We start from the raw sequence: 24,444 nt of genomic DNA, 5'->3' as shown, positions 1-24,444 counted from the left end.
TGGCTTCGAACTGTGATCCTCCTGATCTCTGCTTCCTGAGTAGCTAGGACAGGCGTGAGCCACTGGCACCTGGCTAGTTGTGTCTCTTATCAAAGATGGTTCCTCAATCTGTCCTGGCTCAGGCTCAGCATGGGAGAGGCCCTGGGTTCTCATCCCCAGCACCAAACTCTCTCTCTCTCTCTCTCTCTCTCTCTCTCTCTCTCTCTCTCTCTCTCTCTGTGTTTCTTTCTCATAATTTTTAGCACCCATGATTCTTTTAGGTCCGGCAGCAATTACTGAGGTACCTGCCCAATGGGAGATCTTCTATGTCCATCATTCCCTCTACATTTATTGACTGAAATGCTAATCTAAGGAAGGCCTGTCCTTTCTTATTTATTTATTTATTGTGGTACTGTTGTTTGAACTCAGGGCCTACACCTTGAGCCACTCCTTCAGCCCTTTTTTTTTTTTTTGTGATGGGTTTTTTTGAGATAGGGTCTCAGGAGCTATTTGCCCTGGATGGCTTTGAACTGCGATTCTCCTGATCTCTTGCCTCCTGAGTAGCTAGGATTACAGGTGTGAGCCACCAGCGCCTGGCCTTTCTCCCTTACATTCTCCCTCTTTTGAACCCCTGGATCTCCTATTATGTAATCTGGCCCTCCCTTCAGCCTCATGCCCATAGAAATGGAATGATGGCTTGATAGTGGGGATTTGAGAGAGCCCAGTCACTAACCTAGCTAACTCCATTTTGTTTCTGACTCAATCTTGTCTTGTTTCCTTCCTTCTAAATTCTCCCCAGTCTTTCTCTCCTGAAGTCACTATGGTTCCCGGGGAACAAGAGATTTGATTGATGACCTGTTCGGTCCTTAAGAAAAATCCAAACCTAAGAAATAGAGACCCTCTTGGGACAGACATATCTGCATGGCCGATCCCAGGTAATGCTCACCTAGATCGTGGTCAGACCACAATGAACTGGACTTCTACTATGGAAATCCCCAAGCCCTGCCTTTATCTTCCTTATATAACACTGAGACTGCAATAGGCACTTTGAAGACAGATTTCAGGTCATGAGAGCTGATCATACTGTTAATAAAACTCCTTTTCTGCCTTCACCACTGCTGGGCTCTTTGATTGATTGACTTTCCCAGCTCTATGTCCCGAGCCTCTCTGGTGGGACTCCCTGGCCTGGGCTTTTGCCTTGTATCCAATATCATTAGTAAATGGAAAACTACTAGACAGCTTAAAAGTGTTCTGAATTTGAACATTGAGATTCCTTTTTTTTTTTTCCCCCTGTACTGGAGCTTGAATTCAGGGCCAATTTGCTTGTGAGGCAGGTGTTCTACCACCTCCTGGCCCCCCCTGCTTGCTTTTTAGTCTATTTAGTCTATTTTGCTCTGGTTATTTTGGAGATAGGGTCTGGCGTGTTGGCAATAACGGCGCCATAGGTTTCAGTTCTTACTGCACCCTTAAGCTTCTGTTTTCCTGGGTCACAGTCCTGCCTCAAGTCTAGCTTGAACACTTCTTCTGCCCCAACCTCCAATCAGCATGAACCGTAAGATCCTAACCAATCAGATCATGCTGAGTCCGACTGAGGGGTATTTAAGCCCCTGTCTCTCTCTCTCTCTCTCTCTCTCTCTTTCTCTCCCCCCCCTCCCCCGTGGTCATTTTGGGGCCCATATTTCCTTACATGGCGAACAATTGCCGGGGCTGGCCTGGAAACGCAATCCTCTCAATCTTAGCCTCTCAAGTAGCTAGGATTACAGACATGAGCCACCTATGCCTGTGTTTTCTTTTTCCAGTAGTTTTTCAGAGAGGGTTTCCAGTTTGTTGACCAATCCTCTTACTTTTGCCTCCTGGTAGCTGGGATTAAAGATCTCCACTCAGGTATTTTAAGAATGTTTTTGGGCTGGCGGAGTGGCTCAAGTGGTAGAGTGGAGCCCTGAGTTCAAAGCCCAGAGCTGCCAAAAAAACCCCCCATATATATATATATATATATATATATATGTGTGTGTGTGTGTGTGTGTGTGTATATATATATATGTGTGTGTATATATATATATGCATATGTATATATATATATGTATATGTACTTTTTTTCTTGTAGTACTGAGGTTTAGAACTCATGCTCTCTCGCTTAGCTAGGCAGACGCCCTACTGCATGAGCCACCCAGCCAGCTCTGTTTTGTGTTAGGTATTTTCGAGATAGGGTTTCGCGTACTATTTGCCCAGGGTTGGCTTCGAACTGCGATCCTTCTGTTCTCTGCTCCTGAGTACCGTGTTGGATATTAAAGTTTCAAGATAGGGTCTCGTGTTTTTTTTTTTTTTTTAATTCTCCTGGTCTCTGCCTCCTGAGTAAAAAGGTGATTATGTCTGACCAACTAACGCAGTTAACTGTTGACTGTGGAATACCTATGTTTGCATGGCTCTTGCACGACCCACGACCGAAGCGCCTCCCGACGTCCTCGGCGCGCCGAATTCCCGGCGTCCCCCGCACTTCCCGCGCTCCCCTGCTCCCGGCATTCCCAGCGCTCTTCCCTCCCAGCGCTCCCCGCGGCCGCTGCCCTCCGCTAGCAAAGCCCCTCCCGGGCGGCGACCGTTAGCGCGGCGCTGGCCTTCGTGCCTGGTCCCGCCTGCGCGACCGCGCTATTGGGTCGCGCACCGCAGTCGCGCGCTCCTAGTGTCGCCGATTGGCGGCCTCCGCAGCCCGCTCCCGGGTTCCCCCAATGCTGGGCGGCCGCGCGCGAGGATTGGCCGCGCGCCGTGAAGGTCCGCCCTCCTCTCGCCCGGCGCGGCAGGCGGGTGTCGCGGAGAGCCTGGGCGGCCTTTCCAGATGGCGGCGGTGTCTGGGCGGTGAGGGTCTTCCTGCTGTGGTGTCGGGCTGCGGGCAGCTCGGGCAGGCCGCGGGCGCCGCAGGTAAGTGCGGGGCGCGAGGGGCGCCCCGCGGGCGGACGGGCGCCCGCGGCCTGCGCGAGGGTGCGCCCTTTGCTTCCTCTTTCCTCCTCCCTCCCGGGCCGAGGCCGTGGGCCCGAGCTCGGGGCGGGGCAGGGCGGGGGACACGAGGTGGGCAGTGCCATGGGGAGTTCCGGCCTTTGTGAGTCAACATGGCCGCGGGCAGCGTAGGGAGCGGAGAGCGGGGGCCGGGGCCTGGGCCGGGACCCGGGCAGGCGCTGGGGGGCGGGACCCGGACCCATGCGTCGCGGACGTTGGCTGCTGACCGCCTCGCCCCTGGGCCTGAAGCCGGTAGCATTGCCTTCAGGCGGGAGTGGTGTGTTCAGGGACATTGCTCGCCCCGGACTCTGCTTTGACAGTTTGGAAAATCTGAGAAATCGCCTCCACCAAATGCTTGTGAATTGAATGTCATGTAGAGATAATCAGGATGTTGTTCTATTGTAACAATGAACGTTGTAGAAATAAGTGAAAGGTGGCAACCTGTTGACAGCGATACCTGTCAAGTAGTATCATCCGATGAACTTGGGTTGTTTATGGTAGGAATTTGGGTTGCCGTTTTGCATGCTTGCATGTACTTTGTTACCACATGCACAGCAGTCCGGTCTCGGGACTCTTGGAGGGCAATCACTAGGTGAGGACCCAGACTGAACTCCCCAGTCGTGGTAGTGGCTCAAACTCCACTACAAGACATCACTCATCAAAGGGAGTGAATGGCCGGCCAGTCCCTGTGCAGATTGAGGGTCGCCTGTGAGTGCAGGATGTGAGGCCCGTTGGAGGATGACAAAAGGAATGGATGAGGTCATACTGCTGCTGGGTTGGGCGGGAGGCTGCAGCGAGTGAGGCTTGAGTGAAAGGCTGCAGCCACAGTGCTGGGCAGCCATGGCTCCGTGCCAGCCCAGCAAGTCAGGGCTGTCCAAGTGTGTTAGGTTTACCCCTGTGCCAGGGTCGGGGGCAGGGGGGTGTCTGCTGCTTGCTCATGGTCCAATTGGCAGGGTAGGATTTGCCTCCCATGTGTTCAATCAGCTGAAGCAGCAGTGAGGCTGAAGGGCAGGAGAGCCACTCTGAACTCTGCATGGCCAGGCATGGTGCTGAGGACTTCCCAGGGGTGGTTTTATAGTCTCACCATGATCTTGGGGTGGGAAACAGGATTTTGGCTGGTTTGCCCAGTTTAGCCTTCTCTTGTCATAGCTCTCCTCCCCTGTGACCTCATCCAGCCTCTGGCTTTAATGCCAGCTTTCCTCAACATCTTTCACATCTCCATCCCTGGCTTCCTTTCTGGGCCTCAGCCTCACACTTCTAGCTGCCTCTTCCACATCTCTATGTGTTATTTTGATGTCAAGTAGTTCTGTCCAAACTAAACTCAGGTCTTCACTCAGGTCAAAATGATCCTTGTGCCTCCCTCTTTCCCCTCAGTAATGGGGGTTAAACCCAGAACCTCACAAATGCTAAGCTAAGCAAGGGCAAATGCTTTACCACTTGAGCTACTCCCCCCACCCCTTCGTTTTCATTTTGCTTTCAAGACAAGGGTCTCACCACCTTTCTGCCTGGGTGCCTAGAACTCTCCATCCTTCTGTCTCCGCCTCCTGAGTAAGCTGGAATTACAAGTGTGCACCATCATGCCCAGCTGTGGCCCTGCTCACACCAGGCTAAAGTCACCATGATCCCTCTTTTCTTTTTTTGTGGTACTGGGGCTTGAACTCGGGGCCTTCATCTTGAGCCACTCTGCCAGCCATTTTTGTAATTGGTATTTTTGAAATAGGGTCTCAGGAACAATTTGCTGGGTCTGGCTTTGAACTTCGATCCTCCTGATCTCTGCCTTCTTAGTAGCTAGGATTACAGGCGTGAGCCACCAATGCTCTGTTCCTCTTTTCTTATGCCTTCATGCATCTCTCAAAGCCCTGTCAGCTCACCTTCTGTTTCCATCATATCCACCTTGACATCCTGGTTCAAGCTACTTGGTGAGCCTCTTAATTCTACCTTTTGTTCTACTCTCACCCACCTATAGTTTTTCTGGACACAATGTTTCTTTAACCTACAAGATAATATAAAACTGAGGCAGTATAGACTCAGGCCAGGTTGATTGGATAGCAAAGCAGCTGTACCACTTCCTAGCTGTGTGACCTTGAGCAAGTTGTTTTACCTTTCTGTACTTGACCTTTTTCTCACAGTGCTTTCTGAGAACTGGGTGAGGTACAATGCGTAAGGTTCATAGAACCTGTGTGAGAGTTGACTACCACGGCTTATCCTTGGATCATATGTCAGTGTTTGGACTCTTGTCCAATTGCCTGTCTCAAAGCCTTGATAGCCTGGCCTACTGTCACTTGCCCATAGTATACTGCCCTAGTTTGGCCACACCATACCTGTGTCCCAGTGCCTTTGCTTTCCTTCCAGGTGTCACTCAGAATGTCTTCTACTTCTACCCCTGGTTCCCACCTGCTCCCTTTCCTCTGCCTTGAGGTGGTGGATACTAACCACCATTTGGGAAGCTGTCTCCCTTTTCCCAACCGTTTCCTTGAATACTTCTCAGCATGTGGTATGGTATATGCTTTTCTTAGTTGTTCCTTGTTTGTCTCCTCTGCTAAAGTGTTTGCTCTGCAAGGCAGAGGCTTTGTCTGTCTTGTGTTCCACACATAAGAGAAATAGTGTGTGTGTGTGTGTGTGTGTGTGTGTGTATGTATGTGTGTGTGTGTGTGAGAGAGTATGTATGCGTGTGCCATATGGAAGCGTTCAGCAAATGCTTATTGAATGAATTGAGAAAGCTTACAGAAAATCCTGCTAGATCTCTCCACCATGAACTTGCTGTGGACTGCCCACTGCTGAGCCCTGGAACTGGGCAGCTTCCTGTTCCTCCAAGGAGCACATTCTCCCATCTCAGGGATCCTGAACCCTACCTATGCTGTGCACCTCTTCAAGGCCCTCTTCAGCACCTTTGCCTCTTTGTTTTTTGTTTTTCACACTGGCTGCATCTTAGCTTTTAACATGCAGCAGCCTTTCCCATCCTGTGTCATTGTTTGTCTCCAACCCCCACCATCTTGGGTCTTCATTTTAGCTTTTTTTGTTACAGACTCACACATTTAACTCCCTAGGGTCTCTGCACACCTGCCAGGTTCTAAGGGGTCCTTTCCTGGTCTTATTCAAGGTCGATAGCACCAAGCATGCTCTTCTGTCCTCTGCAGTGGTCTTTCTTGGTTGCCAGGAGACTGGCCTTATCCCCTTGATGTCTCTCATGCCCACCTGGCTGCAGCCTCCTTATTATTGCTGCTCTTTCCAGTCATTATCTCTGTGCTATACTTCCTCAATCCTAAACACCTTTGACTGTCACAACTTTGGCGAGGTAGTGTATTAAGTTCCCACTGAATTCAGAAATGTTAGGACATCCTAGGATGTAGGAAATAGAATGATAGTGCAGTGATCATTAACCTTTCAGCTTTGTCCAGGCTGTGGGGATCTTGGCTTTTGTTAGTGGTAGGACCTCTCTCAGTGAATATTTAATTTAACAGATTCTCTGACTTTTATGTTGTGTCTTCAAACTAAAGCCCACCACACTCTATCCTTTCACTGTAAACTTCTTAAATGGGTGATGTCTGCTCTTCTGTTCTTGGGTATTAGGAGTATGAGTTATGTACATGCAACAGAGCTATCACCCATGGGCATGGCCATGCATGTGTGTGTTTGCACCTGTGTGCATGGCATGTGCATGTATGTGTTTCTGTGCACAATGTGGAGTGTGCATGCATATGTGTGTATGTGCATAAGTGCTTCTGCTCTGCTGACTGTCCCTCTTCCTGTGGACCTCTGAGTTTTCTGGCCATCCACTCTGATCTGCCTTCTGTGCCTCATGCTGTCCCTTTTTTGTGCCTTTTCTATAGTGAAATTTCCTAGAGTTGCATCCTTCCCTCCTGTGGTTTTATTAATATGATCTGCCTTACCAAATCTCTCCACCAGTTAGGGCTGAGTTGTGGCGTAGGCACCTGTCAGACAGGTCTGCCTGGAGCTTCCCTCCATTCTCCTCTCCAGGCTTCCTTCTGCCTGGATATTGGAGTGTGTGTGTCCCTCCAGGGAAGAAGCCTTCTTCCCTTTCAGCTCCCTCTTTTCTCTGCTCTCCACCCCCACTGGGTCAACAAGTGTGGTTCTGTGACACTGTTCTTGATGTCTCCAAAATCACTTTCATGCCTTTGTCCTTTAGCCTGGAGGACTGTCCCCCACCTGGGTGCAGTCACCTGTGCCTTCTTTCTGATGAGAGTTGCTTTATCCTTGGTGGCTTATATTGTCCCCAGGATAGAGCCAGGCTCCAGGTAGCACCCTGGATTCTTTGTGCCTTGGTTCCAGCTCTCTCCTGTGGCTCCTCCCAAAAATCCTAGCAGATGCCCTTCCCAACAGCCACCCCTTCCCCCTCCTCTACTGGGAACAGAACTATGCTGCCACCTCTGGTGACCTCAGCAGGCTGCATCACTGTTCCATCCGCGTGCCACGTTGTGGGCCCAGGAGAGGGGGTCCATGGGTAGCAGAGCGCCTGGTCATACCTCTGAGGTCCTTAGTGCTGCAAAGTTGAGCTGAGGGTCTCGTGCTTACCCTCTGACTGACCCAGCTCTTGCAGGTGAGTGGACTGATACTGCTCTGGTGACCTGAGGGAGGCCATGCCTTTTATGTGTTCCAGAAAGGGCAGCCTCCCACAGCATGCTTGCTTACCTTATAGGCTGAGTAAGGGGAGTACCGTGGTGAAGTTTAGTGTAGGTTTTTTGTTTGTTTGTTGTTTTTTTAATCCTTTTTGAGCCTTTAGGTTATATTTTTGTGCTTCTGAAGTAGGAATGAAATAAATAGTAAATAGTCAACTTAGAACTTAAATTATAATTTAGATTTTGAAGGAAAACACTAAGGTTAGTTTGCTCTGATATCGCAAGGTTCTCTTATAGGCAGTATTATTTTAGCTCTTTACTACACTGTTATTAGCACTTGACTCTTAACTCAGTACCAGGGGAGTGTTAAGATTGCTGTCATTTCGTGACGATATTTTTAAATTTCTTTGCAGGTGGAAGAAGAAAGGTGCCACTTTGGCACGAAGACAGATTTACTTAGTCGTCGGTCTTTTAAGCTGAGTGCATTGTGATTTCCAATAATTGAGGCAGTGGTTCTAAAAGCTGTCTACATTAATGAAAAGAGCAATGTGGCCAGCTTGACTAAGCCGCCAGTGTGCGAAGCGCGGGCAGGACGGCACCAGGTCTCGACGGACTTGTGCATGTTAGCTGTCTAGATTTATGTAAGGTGGTTTAAAACTCTGGTCTTTTAAAATAGTCTTAATATGGAGACATATGAGAGTCCCTCTCCTCTCCCGCGTGAGACCGCAGGAGAAGCAATGATGGAGAACCGAGCTTGCCCCTTCCAAGCGCTACCCCGTGAACAGTCTCCACCACCTCCCCTGCAAACGTCCAGTGATGCAGAGGTAATGGACGTTGGCTCTGGTGGTGATGGACAGTCCGAACTCCCGGCCGAGGACCCGTTCAACTTCTACGGAGCTTCTCTTCTCTCCAAAGGATCCTTCTCTAAGGGCCGCCTCCTCATAGACCCGAACTGTAGTGGCCACAGCCCGCGCACCGCCCGGCACGCACCTGCGGTCCGGAAGTTCTCCCCTGACCTTAAGTTGCTTAAGGATGTAAAGATTAGTGTGAGTTTTACTGAGAGCTGCAGGAGTAAGGACAGGAAGGTGCTGTACACAGGAATGGAGCGTGGCACTCGGGCCGAATGTGGCTTGCTCCTTAGTCCTGTCAGTGGGGACGTGCATGCTTGTCCCTTTGGCGGGAGTGTTGGTAATGGGGTAGCTATAGGGGGTGAGAGTACGGATAAGAAGGATGAGGAGAATGAGCTGGATCAGGAAAAGAGAGTGGAGTATGCAGTGCTCGATGAGTTAGAAGATTTTACTGACAATTTGGAGCTAGATGAAGAAGGAGCAGGCGGGTTCACGGCTAAAGCAATCATTCAAAGAGACAGAGTGGATGAAGAGGCCTTGAATTTCTCCTATGAGGTATGTTGGTGACCCCTCTTCTTGAGGGCTCTGAGTAAAATCCAAAGAGAGGTTTGGGAGTGGCTGCATCTTTTAAAAGCTGGAAAATTAGGGGTGGGGGGAGCAAAGCAGAAGCAAGACCCAATGTGAAGTCAAATAACAAGGTAGAAAAGAGAAAGATGTAAGGAGCCCACATTTTTTATATTTCTTAGTGAAAAGTTTGGCTAACATTCAGCCTTGTATCTTCTTTCTAACCAGAGTCAGCAGGTGCTGCTGAGAAGCCTCCTTGGCAGGGTGTGCACCTGGACCAGACGTGTTGGTTTCACTTGTCATTTTGCCCTGTTTGTCTTTCAGATGATTACACGCCATCAGGGTACACCTAGGCCCCCTTGAGTGACTGTCCTCAAAAATGTTGTTAAGCTTGCCCTTGGTGCAGGAGTGTAGACCCTGAGGGCTATGGAATCTGAACAACTTGTTTTGTAGGATGACTTCGACAACGATGTGGATGCTCTGCTGGAAGAAGGTCTTTGTGCTCCAAAGAAGAGGCGGTTGGAGGAAAAATACGGAGGAGACAGTGACCATCCATCTGATGGAGAGACGAGTGTGCAACCCATGATGACCAAGATTAAAACAGTGCTCAAAAGTAAGTTGGTGGCTCACAAAGTAATGAGCGTTTCCAGGCATCAGAAGTGCAATTTCTTTCACATAGATGTTTTGAAAGCCCTCTGATACCAAGCTTCAGCCTAGGTAAGAGACACATGTTTGAGTACAGGACAGTTATGTTAGATGAAAGGAAAACAAATTGGACATAGGACTCACCCAGACACAGAACTTAGGTAGAGATCCTGCTAGCTAAAGTGTCAGGAGTTCTCCAGAGGACCCCTGAGCAGGGAACCTCAGTGTGTGCCAAGAGACAACACTAGTAGCCAGAGAGGATAAGGAGGCCAAGTCCACAGGTGGGTGCTCAGTGAGATGGCAGGTGATAGTTATGATCCAGAGTTTGGTTCTGCTCCAAGTGATGCAGAAAGCCACAAGAAGCAGGCCAGTATTGTTACCTTATTTTTGCTGAAAAGCATGACTTCTGGGCAGCATGGCACATGCACTTAGGGGCAGGGTAGAAATTCCTTGGATAGAAGTGGAGGTGTTTTAGAGGTGCAGGCAGTGGAATTTCATTTAGATTTGGAGACAATGAGAGAGCAGTTGAAGATGCCCAGAGATGTGCTGTAAGGCTTTGTCATCAGTGTGAGGGATGAGGATGGTTTCTGTCTATACTTGCCTAGAAGTACCTGTGATTGTCCTGGTAGGGATGCTTAGATCAGTAGAGGGGTTGAAGAGATAGATGCTTGGAGCTTAGGCACATGGGTGAGTCCCTGGGTTGAAGGACTAGGTACAGAGATGGTGAGATGTGGTTAGGGTAGAAAGTGAGGTGATGGGCATGGATTGTCCTTGGGCTGTGAGGGGACAGGTCAGCAGTGCCAGGTGCCATATGTTGCTGCCTACATTCGTGATAAATGAGCAGTGCCAGGCAATTATAGGTGGGATGAACCAAGGGCTGCAGCTGCTCAGGGAGATGGGGGAGAGGGTCTTCACTTTGCCTCTGGAAGGTTGGCTTTGTGCTCTTTCTGTGGTTTCAGTGTCTCACTCTGAACAGATAAACCTACATTACTCTGTAGGAGCCACTGCAGGAGCCTATGTTTGCAGCTGCTATCAGCTCTTCAGATGGCTGGCTAGCTATAATATATGAGTAATACGGATGAACTATGTCCTGTGTTGTATTCTGCTCCACATTCCATTTGTTTCTTCTTCTGAGTTAGTCCAAGGCTGTGTGAGGCAGCTCTAGCTAGTCTCCAGTCCCTGAGGTTAGGGTGTGGGTGCCCAGGGGGTGCATTTCTGACCTGTAACACTCCTTCCCAGGCCATAATCTGATAGTGGCCTGGGTGTGGGTGCCAGGCCCAGTGTCAGGGCTGCTGGATGAGGATCTGGCCCAGAGGTGCCACTACCTTTCCCTGAGAGTCACTGGTACTTTTTTTGTCATGTATAATATTTTATATTTCACTTGCTTTTTCTTTAGTTTCTAGATTTCATATTGCTTCTAATACCTGTAAGAACATTATTTTAGTTAAGTCTCTGCTTTGTACTTTTCCTGGCAGTCAGCTCTGTCATTGGGCAAGTGGAAAAAAAGTTTTGATGCTTTTTTCTTGTGGCTGCCTGGAAAACAAGGAAGAGGTTGGGAGCAGTGTCTTAAAAGCAATGTAGAAATTTTAAAATTTGAAGTAGTTGCCCCCCTGCCCCCAACCATTGCACTGGGAATCAAACACAGGGCCTTATAATGCTAATGAAGTAGTTTTTATTTTTGTTTTAATTGCAGCTACAATTTATTTATTTTTTGTTGGGGCTGGAGTTTGAACTTGGGGCTTTGTGCTTGCAAAATGGGCTCTCTACCTCTTGAGCCACAGTTGTGGCTCATTTTACTCTGGTTATTTTGGAAATGAAATTTCTTAAATATTTGCCAGGCTGGCCTCAAACTTTGATCCTCCTGATCTCTGCTTCCCAAGTAGCTAGGATTATAGGCATGAACCACTGGGACCCAGCTAATCCTTAGTATTTTTAAAGTGATTGTAGGATGTTGTTGTCTTTTGTGCAGGTCGAGGCCGCCCACCTACAGAGCCGCTGCCCGATGGGTGGATCATGACCTTCCATAACTCTGGAGTTCCTGTGTACCTGCACAGAGAGTCTCGGGTGGTCACTTGGTCCAGGCCCTACTTCTTAGGAACAGGAAGCATACGGGTAGGGAAGCATCAGTTGTAGATTTAGATTTGAAAGTGGAGGTTGGTGAAACGCATCAGGTTTTCAGATTCAGGGTCATGCTTGTAACCCCTGTTGCAATTTCATTATCCACAGAAACATGATCCCCCTCTGAGTAGCATCCCTTGTCTGCATTATAAGAAAATGAAGGACAATGAGGAACGAGAGCAAAGCAGTGAGGTCACTCCCAGTGGGGAGGTGTCTCCCGTCAAGCCCTTGGGCCAATCTGCAGAGCTGGAGTTTCCTTTGGAAGAACCAGACTCCATGGGTGTGGACTCAGGGCCCCCAGATGAGAAGGACCCACTGGGGGCCGAGGCAGCCCCTGGGGCCCTGGGACAGGTGAAGGCCAAAGTCGAAGTGTGCAAAGATGAGTCAGTTGGTAAGTTTTCCAAGAGAGCTTTCTTCCTTTCTGGGATCCAGCTACATTCCTCATCCACCCTGGGGTCTCATTCCTTTTGTCAGAGGCTATTGTTTCCACTTCCTAGTTGGGTCTGTGAGTGGGGGGTGGCTGTGCCTATGTAGTTGCACATGGCTGGAGAGGCCTGTTTCTGTGCTCTCCCAAGAACCTGCCTGTGTATAGCATTCCTGGCCCCCGGCACCTGGGCTCTACAGGGTCTGCACAGCTGAAGGTGCCATGGAGATGGTGCAGGCAAATACACTTGGCCTTTCTGGTTGTTGCATGGTTTTCCTGAAGTCTTGCTTTTTCAGTAGTATGTGCCCATGGGGTGTTGTTTGGCTTTATCCTGATGCATTCAGAATGAGCCTTTAGTTCATGGACTTCTGTACTGGAGAACTGCCACTGTTCTGTGAGCAGTTCTCCCCCCTTTTTGGGGGGGTTGCATTTTGAGATAAGATTTCACTGTGTAGTCCAAACTGGCCTCAAACTTGTGATTCTCGTGCCTCAGCCTCCCAAGTGCTGAGCAGTTCCACCTTCTTGAATCCTGCACTTGCCTTTTGGAAATATGTTGCTATTTCTCAGTCTTTCTTTTGTATCTTTTAGCTTGGTTCAGTCCTTACAAGTCTTAGATCTCTCTTCAGTTGTGGCAAATCTCTTTCAGTCCACCTGCTGGATTAATTTCAAAGAGGATGTTCTGTGCTTGTCTATGTGTTGCTGCAGCCTATCATAATTCTGTTCAGTGTGAGCTGTCCTAAAAGAGCTGTGGGGAGGGGGAAGCTGTTGTTCAGGAACAGGAAGTAGCCAGGGAAGAGGTATGATAACCACAACGGCCCTAAGGAGGCAGGGAACCAGCTGGATATATTACTGATTGTGGAGGTGGCAGGCCAGAGGGAAAAGTGAGTTGGTCAGAGAGGTGGTAGGCAGCCGCTGTTGCCAGTCAAGTGCTTAGTTATTTTGTTTTTGTTGTTGTTATTTATTTATTTGGTAGCACTGGGGCTTGAACTCAGGGACTCACTCACACTTGATAGGCCAGAGCTCTACCACTTGAGCCACTCCACCAGCCCCTTTTTGTGTTGGGTATTTTCCAGATAGGGTCTCCTGAACGAACTGTTTGCCATGGCTGGCCTCAAATTGCTATTCTCCTGATCTCTACCTTCTGAGTAGCTAAGATTGCAGGTGTGAGCTACCAGAGCCTGGGAAGTGCTTGTTATTTTTGTTTTTTGTTTCCCACTGGTGTTGGGTATTAAGCCCAGGGACTCACAAGCTAGGCAAGTGCTCTACCACTGAGCTATGCTCCCAAGCCCCAGGCTCAGATGCTTGTTTGCTTCAGAGAGAAGGTTTTTTTTGTTTTTGTCTTTTTTTCCCCCCTAAGCTTCCTCTTTTTGGGTTTTGTTTTATTTTGCTTTGAGACAGGGTCTCACTATGGAACCTAGGCTGGCCTCAAACTCCTCCTGCCTCAGCCTCCTGAGTGCTGGAATTATAGGTATGAACCACCATGTCTGGCTCAAGATTCCTTTTTTTGCCCCCATATCACTTTTTGTATTTTTGTTCTTGCTTCTAATAAAGCAAAAGGATGTCCCAGGAATCTATCCATAAAGGACCTGCCAGAGTAATTTGAGCTGTCAGTAAAGAGACCTGCTGTTATTTTTCTTCTTTCCTTGCCCTCTGAAAGGGACAGGGAAAGGGAAACACATGTTACATGTGGACTGGACCTGTTCGATGAGCCTGGACTGAGGGAACATGATTTCTACGTTGAAAATTTGGTAATTTGGCTCCCTGGTACATCTTGGACAGATCTGGAAGAATTTCGAAACTACTTGGAAAAGCGTTTTGACTTTGAGCAAGTAACTGTGAAAAAATTCAGGACTTGGGCTGAGCGGCGGCAGTTCAACCGTGAGATGAAGCGGAAGCAGGCTGAATCTGAGCGGCCCATCCTGCCGGCCAACCAGAAGCTCATCACTTTATCTGTGCAAGATGCACCCACAAAGAAAGGTTAGTTGGACTTGTACGTGTCAACATCAGCAGCTGGAATATATTGTTATTTTTAATTTGATTTGCTTAGATACGTGAGTGAATTGCACTTAATTCAAAGCTTATGTTTGTACAGTGAGTGCAGAGGCCCACTATATTCACATTGGTCAGCTCCACTGAGTTGACTCTAACGTGGATGGGCCAAGTTCCCAAGGAGTTGCTGCGACAGTTCTTCTTTTTCACAGAGTTTGTCATTAATCCCAATGGGAAATCTGAGGTCTGCATCCTGCACGAGTACATGCAGCGTGTCCTCAAGGTCCGCCCCGTTTATAATTTCTTTGAATGTGGTAAGTTTGGCCTTCATTTTTGGTCCTGAAGAATCGCATGTGACACTTTGATCTGGGCTGATGTTGGGAGCGTACTGACCCTACTTGACTGGATATAAGTACAAGAAAAGGGCAAAAATAAGTGCGTTGCAGATAGGCAGTTTGTTTTCATGGAGATTCACCTTATCTGAGGGTAAATGGCTCTGCTTTCCACTTTGAGTTTGTCCCATGTCCTGTCTTTCCTATCCCTTTCTATTGTCTTGTCCCGTCTGCCTCACTGACTCCTGACCGTGTTGTCAAGGATAACTGTGTGAGAAAGGTCTCCCCGCTGTGTTTTGGGTCCTTTCCTGGTCTCCCAGTGTTCTCAGGTAGATGAAGGGGCCTTGGACCTGCCTACACTTCTTGCCAGCTCTGTCTTCTGTGGCCTCCTTCTCACATCTTTGTGAAGGACAGTGTGTTTCCCCATGGGAGCTGAAGCCTGGGATCACCCATCCTTTTAGATGTTGTTTATCTGGCTCATTGCATGCTGTTCTGTCCTACTCCTGACAGTCCCATGTCCATCTTTTGAGTGACCTTGCCCTGTCCTGGGAGGTTCTGCCTCCAGCACCTGCTTCCTCTCTGGCTAACTTTCCCATGGTCCCCCATTTCCCTCAATTTTCCCTGCTGTATCCTTGGCTGCTGACCATCCCCAGCCCCATCTCCACACCTGAGGGAGCCCCCCAGTCTTTGTAGATGAGCACAGACTTGCTCTCTGCAGGGGCATCTGTCAGTGTGGGCAGGCTGTGTGTGCAAGCTTTTAATGTCTTGGCAAGTGTGTTTTAAAACAAGTAATTTTAATTTTAAGAGAATCCAAGTGAACCTTTTGGTGCCTCGGTGACCATTGATGGTGTGACTTATGGATCTGGAACAGCAAGCAGCAAAAAACTTGCGAAGAATAAAGCTGGTAATGTGGCTTGCGTGGGTGTCCCAGGGACACATCTACCCACTGGGTCTGCCTCACCCCTTGGTTAGGGCGGGGCTGAGTGGTGGTGGCAGTTTGGGGGCTATGGGTGGGCACATTGACTTTATTTATGTAACCATCCACTTTGACTTTTTAAAGTAGCCAGGCATGGTTACCTATAATCTCAGTACTCAGGGCTGAGGCAGGAGGATCATGAGTTTGAGGTCAGCCTGTACTATGTAGCAAGACCTTGTCATAAACAAACCAAGGGCTGGAGATGTGACTCAGTGGTTGAGCGCTTGCCTAGCATGCTCAAGGCTCTTGAGTTCAATCCCCAGCACTTCAAAAAAGAACCAAAAAAAAAAAAAAAGAAGAAATAAAAAAAGAAAAGTTATGTGCTTATTGGAAAAGACTCAGGAGTAAAATGTGAGCCTTTGGAGTAGAAGATCCCTCAGTGCTGAGTGGCAGCAAGGCCATTGTCTCCTGCATTTGTCCTAGCCATGCTTAGAGCCAACGGGGCTGTGCTGGGTGCACGCTGTAGAGTAGGTTGTTTTTAAACTGAACAAAATGTGGGCATATTAGGAGAGAGAAGAGGTGGATTGTCATGCTGTCACTATCTCAAGTGTTTTTTGACATTTATGGGGATTCTTTCTTGAGTCCTTCAGACTCCAAATTGGGAACTAACTCACTGCATACAGAGAGCTCACATCCAGGAAAGCTGGTTTTGTGGTTCAAACCCATTGTTCTTTTAAACCATGTCATTGCTATTAGCCTCCATGCCCAGCCCTAGGGTAGCTGGCATTCTTTCACCAAAGCCATTTTACCCAGCATTGGGATATTTGAGCTCTTTTGAGGAGTAGATTACATTATAGAGTAGTATTGGGTATACCCTTGGCCCTTGCACCCCCAGGTCTGTTCTTGAGGTTTTTCCCGTTGGCACATTGTCTCCCAGAGAAAGTAAGCTCTACAGGACAGGAAGCATGTCGGTTTTATCATTCTCACTGAGTCATTGGGAGCAACGAGAATGGTTTTCTGCTCCTGGGAATCAGAGTATCCCTCTGTGTTGCTTTCTTTTAATGACATGCTGGGGACAGTGGGAAACCTTTTTGCATTGTGTACTGTCTGTTCTTCTCTCTGCACAGCTGTCTTGGGTTTGCACACTTTACTCTAATCACTGAGAAAGCCTGTTGTCTTTTTTATTTATTTGTTTGTTTATTTATTTGTTTGCCATGCTGGGTACTGAACCCAGGTTTTCTTCCATGCCAGGCAAGCGCTCTACTTCTGAGCTATACCCTTAGTCTGTATTGTCCATTTTAGAGAGATTCTGCCTAAAAGATTTTTTCAGCCAACAAATTGGATGTTAACTGAGGTTTTGAGCTGTTTCAGATAACTTACAGAATAGGGCCTAGCATGGGGATGTAAATGTCCTGTGGTGGACTGGGTTATTCCCTCTGCCAGGTCACTTGTTTCTGCCCATGTACTAGAATTCACTTCCTCTGCCCAGATTCCAGGTGCTCTGTAGACATCTGCACCAGGATGTCTTTTTTACTTGTTTGTTTTGCTAGGATGTCTTGGGTCAGACTAAGTCTTCAACCCATGGGTTGTTACACCCGCTTCTCCCTCGCAGTGGAGGGTAGCAGTTTGTTTACATGAGTACCATCCCCATACTCTGCCTTGCATATAATCCCTCCATAATGTCCCTCAGATCTGATCACTTCTCCCTGCACATGGCATCCATGGCCCCTGTACCCTGGTTTGGATGTCCATAGTAGCCTGTTCTTAGGGCCTCCCTCTTGGGTCTAGGTTCTGCTAAGCTATTTTTTCACAGACTACCAAAGTGATTCCTCTAAAAATGCTGATCTGAACTCCTCCCTCACCTACTACAAGGACTTCAGCAAGTGTACAGGTTCAGCGTCACCTGTGAAACTTCCAGTAGCCTGCCCCACAGATCCCTTCCTCAGGATGTGGTTTTTCTTTCATCCTCTCTAGATTCTGCCTCTAAAGTGCTGCCTCTGCCTCTAGGCCCTTGCTCGTCCCTCTGAGTCGTAGGGATGGGAGCCAGCATGCAGCTCACTCTACAGGCTGGGCAGCACACCTGCCTCCCGCTTCAGCCCTGTCTCCAGGAAGAGGGCTACGCTCAAACCCTCACTTCAGGCTTTTTCTTTTTGTAGCCCGAGCCACATTGGAAATCCTCATCCCTGACTTTGTTAAACAGACCTCTGAGGAGAAGCCCAAAGACAGTGAAGAACTGGAGGTGAGTGCTATGGTCTTGCCCTGTTGGGCAACTAAAATATAGCCACTCATCCTGTTGGCTTGATCCAGGGCTGTCCACAGGGAATGCTTGTGCCCATGGTGCCCTGTGCCAAGGGTTTAGTCATCTACCCTCCAGGTTATTCTGTTTGTTTGTATTTCATAAAAGAGGAAACTTGTTTGTCTTTATGTAAGCAGGGAAAAAACATATCTGTGGAGATTTTTGTCCTTTGTGTTTTGCAGTATTGAATGTACAACTATCACCGTGGAGCTACAAGATTTAGATTGTTCTTTATGTTAAGAACCATTTAAAACTGTCAACCTTTGGGGCAAATATGTTTCTATGATAGTAAAGGTTTTTCAAACTCTGAAGAGTGCCTTTTTTTATGACAGGTCTGTGGAGGCAATTTACATACCATAAATTTGACTTTTAAACTATACAACTCCATGGATTTTGTGTATACAGAGTGGTGCGGCCATTACAACTATCTAATTGTAGAATGATTTAATCACTCAAAAAACAAACCCCAGTTGTTATTGGTATATAGAAAGGCTACTGATTTTTACATGTTGGCTTTGTATCCTACTTCTTCGTGAGTGTTTATCAGTTATAAGAGTTTTCTGGTGGAGTCTTTAGGGTTTTTTAAGTATAGGATTGTATCAACTGGAAATGGCGATCATTTGACTTCTTCCTTTCCTATTTGTATCCTTTTAATTTCTTTCTCTTGCTTTATTGCTCTGGCTAAGAATTTAAGTACTATATTGAATGAGAGTGGTGAGTAGACACCCTTGTCTCATTCCTGATTTTAGAGGAAATGCTTTCAGTTTTATCCCATGTAATATAATATAATATAAGGGGTATAGGTTTGTCATATATAGCTCTTATTATGTTGAGGTATGTTCTTTCTATTCCTAGTTTCTTCAGGACTTTTATCATGAAAGAACGTTGAATTTTGTCAGACCTTTTCTGCATCTATTGAGATGATTATGTGATTTTTGTTCTTTATTTATGTGCTGTATTACATTTATTAATTTGTGTATATCGAACCATCCTTGCATCCCTATAATGAAACTAACTTGATTATAGTGGATGATCTTTTTAATGTGTTGTTGGTTGGTTTGCAAGTATTCTATTGAGGATTTTTATTTTTATTTTTTTGACAGCACTGGGGTTTGGACTCAGGGTGTCATGCTTGCAAGGCAGACACTCTTACCACTTGAGCCACTCCACCAGTCCTTTTTTATGATGGGTTTTTTCCAAGATAGGGTCTTGCAAACTATTTGCCAAGTGCTGGCTTTGAACCACAATCCTCCTGATCTTTGCCTCAGAGGTAGCTAGAAAGGCACCTGGCCTATTGAGGATTTTTGCATCTGTGTTCATCAAAGAAATTGGTCTGTAATTTTCTCTTTTTTGTCCTTATCTGGTTTTGTTTTGTTTTAGCTGGGACTGGGGTTTGAACACAGGGTTTCACACTTGCAAAGCAGGTGCTCTATCACTCAAGCCACTTCTCCATTCCCCTTATCTGGTTCTGGTGTCAGGGCAGTACTGGCTTCATAGAATGAGTTTTTGATAGTGTTCTTCCTGTTTCTATTTTGTGGAAAAGTTTTCTACAAATGTGGTGTTCATTAAAGTTGTGGTAGAATTCAGTAGTGAATCCATCTGGTCTTGACTTTTCTTTGTGGGGAGACTATTAGTGTTTGAGTCTCATTGCTTGTTAGAGATTTGTTTACATTCTTTCTGTCTACTAATTTTTGGTTTGGTTCATTGTTTATTTTCTAAGCCTGTGAGGTATATCCTTAGATTATTTAATGTTACTTTGGTTTTTTAATGCAGACGGTCATATCTAGAAACTTTATTTTTAGAACGTACTTTGCTGTATCCCAGAGGTTCTGGAAAATTCCATGGGCTCCTGAGGAGGTGTATTCCCCACAGCTGTTGGGTGGAATATTCTGTAGTTGTCTCTTAGGTACATTAAATCTGTGGTGCAGTTTAATTCTGACATTTCTTTTTTACTGATTGTTTTGGTCTGGAGGTTCTACCTATTGATTAGAGTGGGGCATTGAAATCAGCCACTAGTTAATTGTTTCTGGGCCTGTTTGATTTTTGATGAGAAATTGACTGTTAATCTCTTTGGGGGTTGCTTATCTTGTGGTGAACTGCTTCTCTTTCTTCCTGCTTTCAAGATGCTCTCATCTTTGGTCTTTAGCAAATATGTGTGCATGTGGATGTCTCTTGAGTTTATTCTAGTTGGAATTTGTTGAGCTTCTTGGATGTGTAGATTATTGTTTTTAGCAAACTTGGAAAATTTCTGTTAACATTTCTCCATGTATTCTCTTTGCCCTTTTGTTTCTCTCTTTCCTGGGATTCCCATTAATGTAAATTTTTATACTTAATTGTATATTGTCCCGTAGGTCTCTGAGACTCTGTCTTATTTTCATCATTTTTTTTCTGTTCCTCAGACTTGGTAATTGATGTTATCCAAGCTTGCTAATATTTCTTCTGTCTTCTCTTTTTTTTTTTTTTGGTGGGACTGGGGTTTGAACTCAGGGTTTCATACTTGCAAAGCAGGTGTTCTACCACTTGAGCCACACCTCCAGTCCATTTTCTTCTGGTTATTTTGGACATGGGGTCTTGGGAACTGTTTGCCCAGTCTGGGCTCAAATCTCAATCCTCCCAATCTCAGCCTCCTAAGTAGCTGGGATTACAGAGGTGAGTCACTGGCACCTGGCTTCTTCTGCTTTCTTGACTCCAGGGGAACCACTCTGGTAAATATTTCGTAATTTCTTTCTCTCTCTCTTTTTTGAGGTGCTAGGGATGAAGACCAGGGCCTTATGCATGCTAGGCACACTACTACTGAGCTATACCCCAACTCCTATCGATATTGATTCTCTCAAACCTTGGGTCTCGTGCATACTAGGCGGGCACTCTACCACTGACCTATACCCCCCAGCCCTTTAATTCTTCAGATGATTATTTTAGTTTGAGCATGCTTTTTTAAAGTTCAACTTCCTTGGAGATAGTTTGTTTTGACTCCTCTTTCTCTCAATATATATACTATCTATACTTTTTATTTGCATGTCTTGACTTTTTTTTTTTTTTTGGTAGTACTGGCGTTTGAACTCAGGGCCTTATGCTTTGTAAGTAGATGCTCTACCATTTGAACTCCTCCTCCGCCCTTTTTTGTGTTGGGTATTTTCAAGACAGGGTCTCAGAACTGTTTGCCCCTCAGCTGTTTTCCTTATTGTTGTTGAGAACTGGCTATTTAAAATATGTGGCAGTTCTGGAAATCAGATTTCTTTCTTCCCCTCAAAGTTTATAGTTTTCACTATTTGTTATTAGCTTTCTGGGACTACTGTAACAAAGTATCACAAGCTGAGCAGTTTAAGCCACAGAAATTTATCATCTCAGTTCTGAGACAAGTCCAAAATCAAGTTGTCAGGCAGGTTAGTTCCTTCAGGGCTCTGCAAGGCCTTTCTCTTTACTTTTAAAATGGCTCTCTCTGAGAGGAGTGATTAGGACTTTCTCGAGTCTTTCCTGGGCATGCCTGTGGCCACCTAGATCCCCAGCTATTGGAGTGTTTCAAAGTCCCCTATGGATGTCTCATTCCCCAGTTTTTCCTTTTAAGGTTTTTGCCAACCCCTTTTTTTACCCAGCTGGTGTCAGTCTCAGGCCACTGCAGTGTGAAACAGTTGCCATTGACTACCTTTTATTTGATAGTCTTAAATAAACACTGTTCTGATTGTTGAAAGCCTTTCTTTAATTTCCAGAGTTCTGAAAAAGTTGACTTTGGCAATTTTTCCAGTGGTGGTGTTTTTGTGGAGGAGCAGTTTTTGTTTTGTTTTGTTTTGTTTGCTGTATTGCTGTTTGAAGTAGGGGCCTCACACTTGTAAGGTAGGCAGTCTAACACTTGAGCCACTCTGCCAGATTTTGAAGCAGATTTTAAAGGACCCTATTTCATTATTCTGAAAGTGCTCATGCTACGGGTGTGGCTCATGTGGTAGAGTGCCTGTCTAGTAAGCTCAAGGCGCTCAGTTCAAATCCCAGTATTACCAAGATGCATTTAAAATTACCATGTGCTTCAAGATGCATTTAAATTTTTTTCCAATCTTTGTGGACTGGTAGTAGTATTTTTCTCTTAAGCATCTATGCTTTATTTTATTTTATTTTATGTATTTATTTATTTATTTATTTATAGTACTGGGATGTGAAACTTTGGACTTCCTGTACCCCCCCAGCCCTTTTTGCTTTAGTTATTTTTCAGGTAGGGTCTCACACTTTTTGCCCTGGCCAGCCTTGAACCTCAGTCCTCCTATCTCTGCCTCCCACGTAGCTGGGGTTACAGGTGTATGCCACTGTTCCCATCTGTGTGACAGTTTTTCATGGATGGGCCATGGACAGATCAAAGACCCACATAGAGAAGGCACAGTCTTGTCAGAAGACAAGATTACTGGAAGTGTCACAAGGAAGCTCCTGGGTAGCTATCTTAAACAAACAAAGATGTCATTTTGTTTTGTTTTGTTTTACAAACCGGAGGGTGGAACAGGTCCTGTGGTGGCGGGGGGCGGGGGGGGGGGTTGGTTCTAGTGGGAGGAGAGAGGGAGTAGGTGGGGAAAGGGTATGGGAGGGTGGATATAGTGCAAATACTGTGTACACGTATGTAAATGGAAAAATGATACCCGTTGAAACTATTCCAGGAATGGAGGGAGAAGGGGATAAAGAAGAATGGTGGAGGGGTGAATTCAAGTATGCTATATTGTAAGAACTTCTGTAAATGCCACAATGTACTACTACCCAGCACAACAATAAAAAAAAAATTTAAAAAAAAACCAAGAGTACAATAAATTTAAAGATCTCAATCTTTAAATAAATAAATTTAAAGATCTTTAAATTTAAAGATCTTTTTAAAAAATTTGATTGATTGTACTGGGGATTGAACCCAGGGCCTTGTGCTTGCTAAGCAAGCCCTTTACCACTTGAGCCATGCCCCCAGCCCCTCAGTTGGCTTTATTTGAAATTTTTCAGTTCAGTAGCATAAAAACCAGTAAGTGTTCTGATCAGCTGAGTAGACAGACAGGAAAAGGCTGATGAAAACAGGAACAAAACAGAAAGCAGGTTGATCATTTCAAAGTTACTTAGCTGTAAGGTGGGAGACAGAATAATAGAAAAATCACTGGCCAGTTAATATCAGATTACTTTTTGTATGGATTAAAGCAATTCAAACTGTCCTGTTTGGGAATTTTAGCCATTTCCTCCTCATTTCCTCAAAGGTCAGGTAACAGTTTAGTTTTGGTGAGGTGACGTGGAACTTCAGCATGAGTGACTACATTTGGATTTTTAGTGTGGTTTGCCCCAGTGCTCAAGCTTGGTCCAAAATGATGACTCTGTAATTTTTAAAAATGGTCTCAAAGCATTAACTTCTCTGCTGGTGGAGTGGCTCAAGTGGTAGAGCAACTGCCTAGCAAGTGTGAAGCCCTGAGTTCAAACCTCAGTGCTGCCAAAAAAAACCCATTAACTTCTCCAGAAAAAGTTGCTTTTCAGCTTAATTTCTGAATCACATAACTGTTAAATATGGCTGCCAGATAGGGTTCCAAGGCAGTCTGGAGCTCTCCTGCTGAGACTCTCCTGCAGCCCGTCAGGACTCTGAGGGTGGGGATCGCAGATGATGGCAATTGGCTGTGTAAGGTTCACATCACCAGACCTCCTGAGTGGTGACCCTGCCTGTCCTGTGATATGGGGGTGGGGGAAAGGGGAGGGCAGCAATGTGGGTGAGTCACTGGGTTCTGGCATTGTGGATGGCCCAGGTTCTTGGCAAGTAGTCTGGGGTCTGTCTGAGAACTAGTCCAGAAATTGTACTGGAAAGTAGCCTGAAAATGAGGTTTCCGAGGTAAAGACAGGCATGTTGAGGGGGGTGGGGGAGAGGTGCTACATGAGCAGCTGCAACTGGGCTTGGCAAACCCCAGAGATTTCTATTGTGTGAAGGCTTTCCCACATGTTCCTCTGATCCTCTGATACCCACTGGCTGTCTGACAATTCAAATCTGGAACTGTTTACTTAGAGTCAGTGTCAGGTATCACAAGGTAGAAAGCTCAGTCCAACAAGGCTACCCTACTTCATATGCCAGCTGCATGTGGGGGCCCTGCTGCTACTTATGTCTCTGTCTTCTCCACTACAAATTCAGGGGTCCCCACAACCTGCTTCTGGTTCATTAATTTGCTAGAACTAAACTCAGGAAAACAGTTTTCTTTTGTTACTTACTAGTTAAAAAGAACAAATGAATAGTCAGATAAAAAGGTGTATATAGGATGAAGTTTGGAAAAGATTCTTTGTGCAGGAACCTCTGTCCCTGTATAGTTGGGGTACAATGCCCTTTTGACATGTATAGATACACTTCTCAACCAGGGAGTTCTCCAAATTGTTTTATGACCCAGTCTCTAGCCATCCTCCCCTACCACTAATCACATGTCTGGTCTTTCTGCGGACTAGCCCTCATCCTAAAACTATCTGGGGATCGCCATCCTTAGCCACCTCAATAGCATAAGATGTAGGGGTTGTGGGATGTTTTGTTGTTTTTATTTGGTGTTGGTGTTTGAACCAAAGGTATCTCCTCTCTCCTTGCTTTATCTTTATCATTGAGCTCACACCCTTAATCCCTGTGGGGTCAGTGTTTTTTTTTTTTTTTTTTTTTTTGGCACCACTGGGGTTTGAACTCAGGAACTCATGCTTGCTAGCTAGGCAGGTGCTCTTACCATATGAGCCACTCTGCCAGCCCATGTGTGGCCTGTGGCAGCTTGCCGTGACTGTTTCACCACAGGCTGATGTCCTTGTGCT

At 46.3% G+C, this 24,444-nt stretch overlaps 1 protein-coding gene across 2 annotated transcripts in view; it reads left to right on the top strand.

Moving 5' to 3' along the window:
* Positions 1-2,708: 2,708 nt before the first annotated feature.
* Positions 2,709-24,444, top strand: part of Dgcr8 (DGCR8 microprocessor complex subunit) — a 30,303-nt gene continuing 8,567 nt past the window's right edge. The window contains exons 1-9 of one of the 2 annotated variants that reach the window (XM_020160657.2): positions 2,709-2,892; positions 7,958-8,947; positions 9,410-9,569; positions 11,571-11,713; positions 11,828-12,110; positions 13,923-14,120; positions 14,345-14,446; positions 15,270-15,368; positions 17,537-17,619. In XM_020160657.2, coding sequence (XP_020016246.1) covers positions 8,228-8,947; positions 9,410-9,569; positions 11,571-11,713; positions 11,828-12,110; positions 13,923-14,120; positions 14,345-14,446; positions 15,270-15,368; positions 17,537-17,619 — 1,788 coding nt within the window. In that variant the 5' untranslated portion in view covers positions 2,709-2,892; positions 7,958-8,227. The remainder of the gene's footprint in view (positions 2,893-7,957; positions 8,948-9,409; positions 9,570-11,570; positions 11,714-11,827; positions 12,111-13,922; positions 14,121-14,344; positions 14,447-15,269; positions 15,369-17,536; positions 17,620-24,444) is intronic. The other variant, XM_074060859.1, reaches the window with a different exon arrangement.

This window comes from Castor canadensis, chromosome 18 (assembly GCF_047511655.1).
Source record: "Castor canadensis chromosome 18, mCasCan1.hap1v2, whole genome shotgun sequence".
NCBI classification, from domain to species: Eukaryota; Metazoa; Chordata; class Mammalia; order Rodentia; family Castoridae; genus Castor; species Castor canadensis.
This window is presented reverse-complemented; position numbering and strand designations above follow the sequence as displayed.